The following is a 629-nucleotide window of genomic DNA, read 5'->3' on the forward strand; positions in this document are numbered from 1 at the left end:
CGTCAAAACACGTATATACACGACAAAACTGTGTCGAAATAATCTACACACAGATAAAAATTAAATAAAAAACATAATAACGACAATAACTAAATCACCACACACCATTCGCATAGAGAAACACCATCCCTAAGACCATGAGGAACGGATGCCAATTGAACTGCAGCACCGGCTCGGCCCGCCACCCGAAGCCCCCGCGGTAGATCCCGATCCACACGCCCACCAGCACCACGCACAAGATGCCTGGAAAAAGGGTATGGTTTAAAAATATCATGGGGCTCAAGGACAAAGGGTATTGTTTAAAAATATCGCCGAAGCTGGAGGAAAAAACGGCAATTATTTAAATTATCACGAAGCTCAAGGACAAAGGATATTGTCTTAAAACATCTCGAAGCCCAAGGACAAAGGATATTGTTTAAAAATATCACGGAGCTGAAGGACAAAGGATATTGTTTGAAAATATTGCCGAAGCTGAAGGAAAAACCAGCAATTATATTGTTAAACCATGAAGCTGTAGGAAAAACGGGAAAGTTTTAACAATATCACGATGAAAAAAATGGAAACTCGGAGGTGAAATAATGATTTAATTAAAATAAACGGAAGAGATCATACAAAAAGTAATATGCATT

At 39.0% G+C, this 629-nt stretch overlaps 1 protein-coding gene across 1 annotated transcript in view; it reads right to left on the reverse strand.

Moving 5' to 3' along the window:
- The window catches only part of LOC119588754 (cytochrome b561-like), a gene marked incomplete at its 5' end in the record, with an annotated part of 3,715 nt that extends 3,472 nt beyond the window's left edge, over window positions 1-243 (reverse strand). The window contains 1 exon segment of the mRNA XM_037937393.1: window positions 106-243. Coding sequence (XP_037793321.1) covers window positions 106-243 — 138 coding nt within the window.
- Window positions 244-629: the final 386 nt, after the last annotated feature.

The sequence above is a fragment of the Penaeus monodon genome, chromosome 24 (genome assembly GCF_015228065.2).
Source record: "Penaeus monodon isolate SGIC_2016 chromosome 24, NSTDA_Pmon_1, whole genome shotgun sequence".
Taxonomy (NCBI): Eukaryota; Metazoa; Arthropoda; class Malacostraca; order Decapoda; family Penaeidae; genus Penaeus; species Penaeus monodon.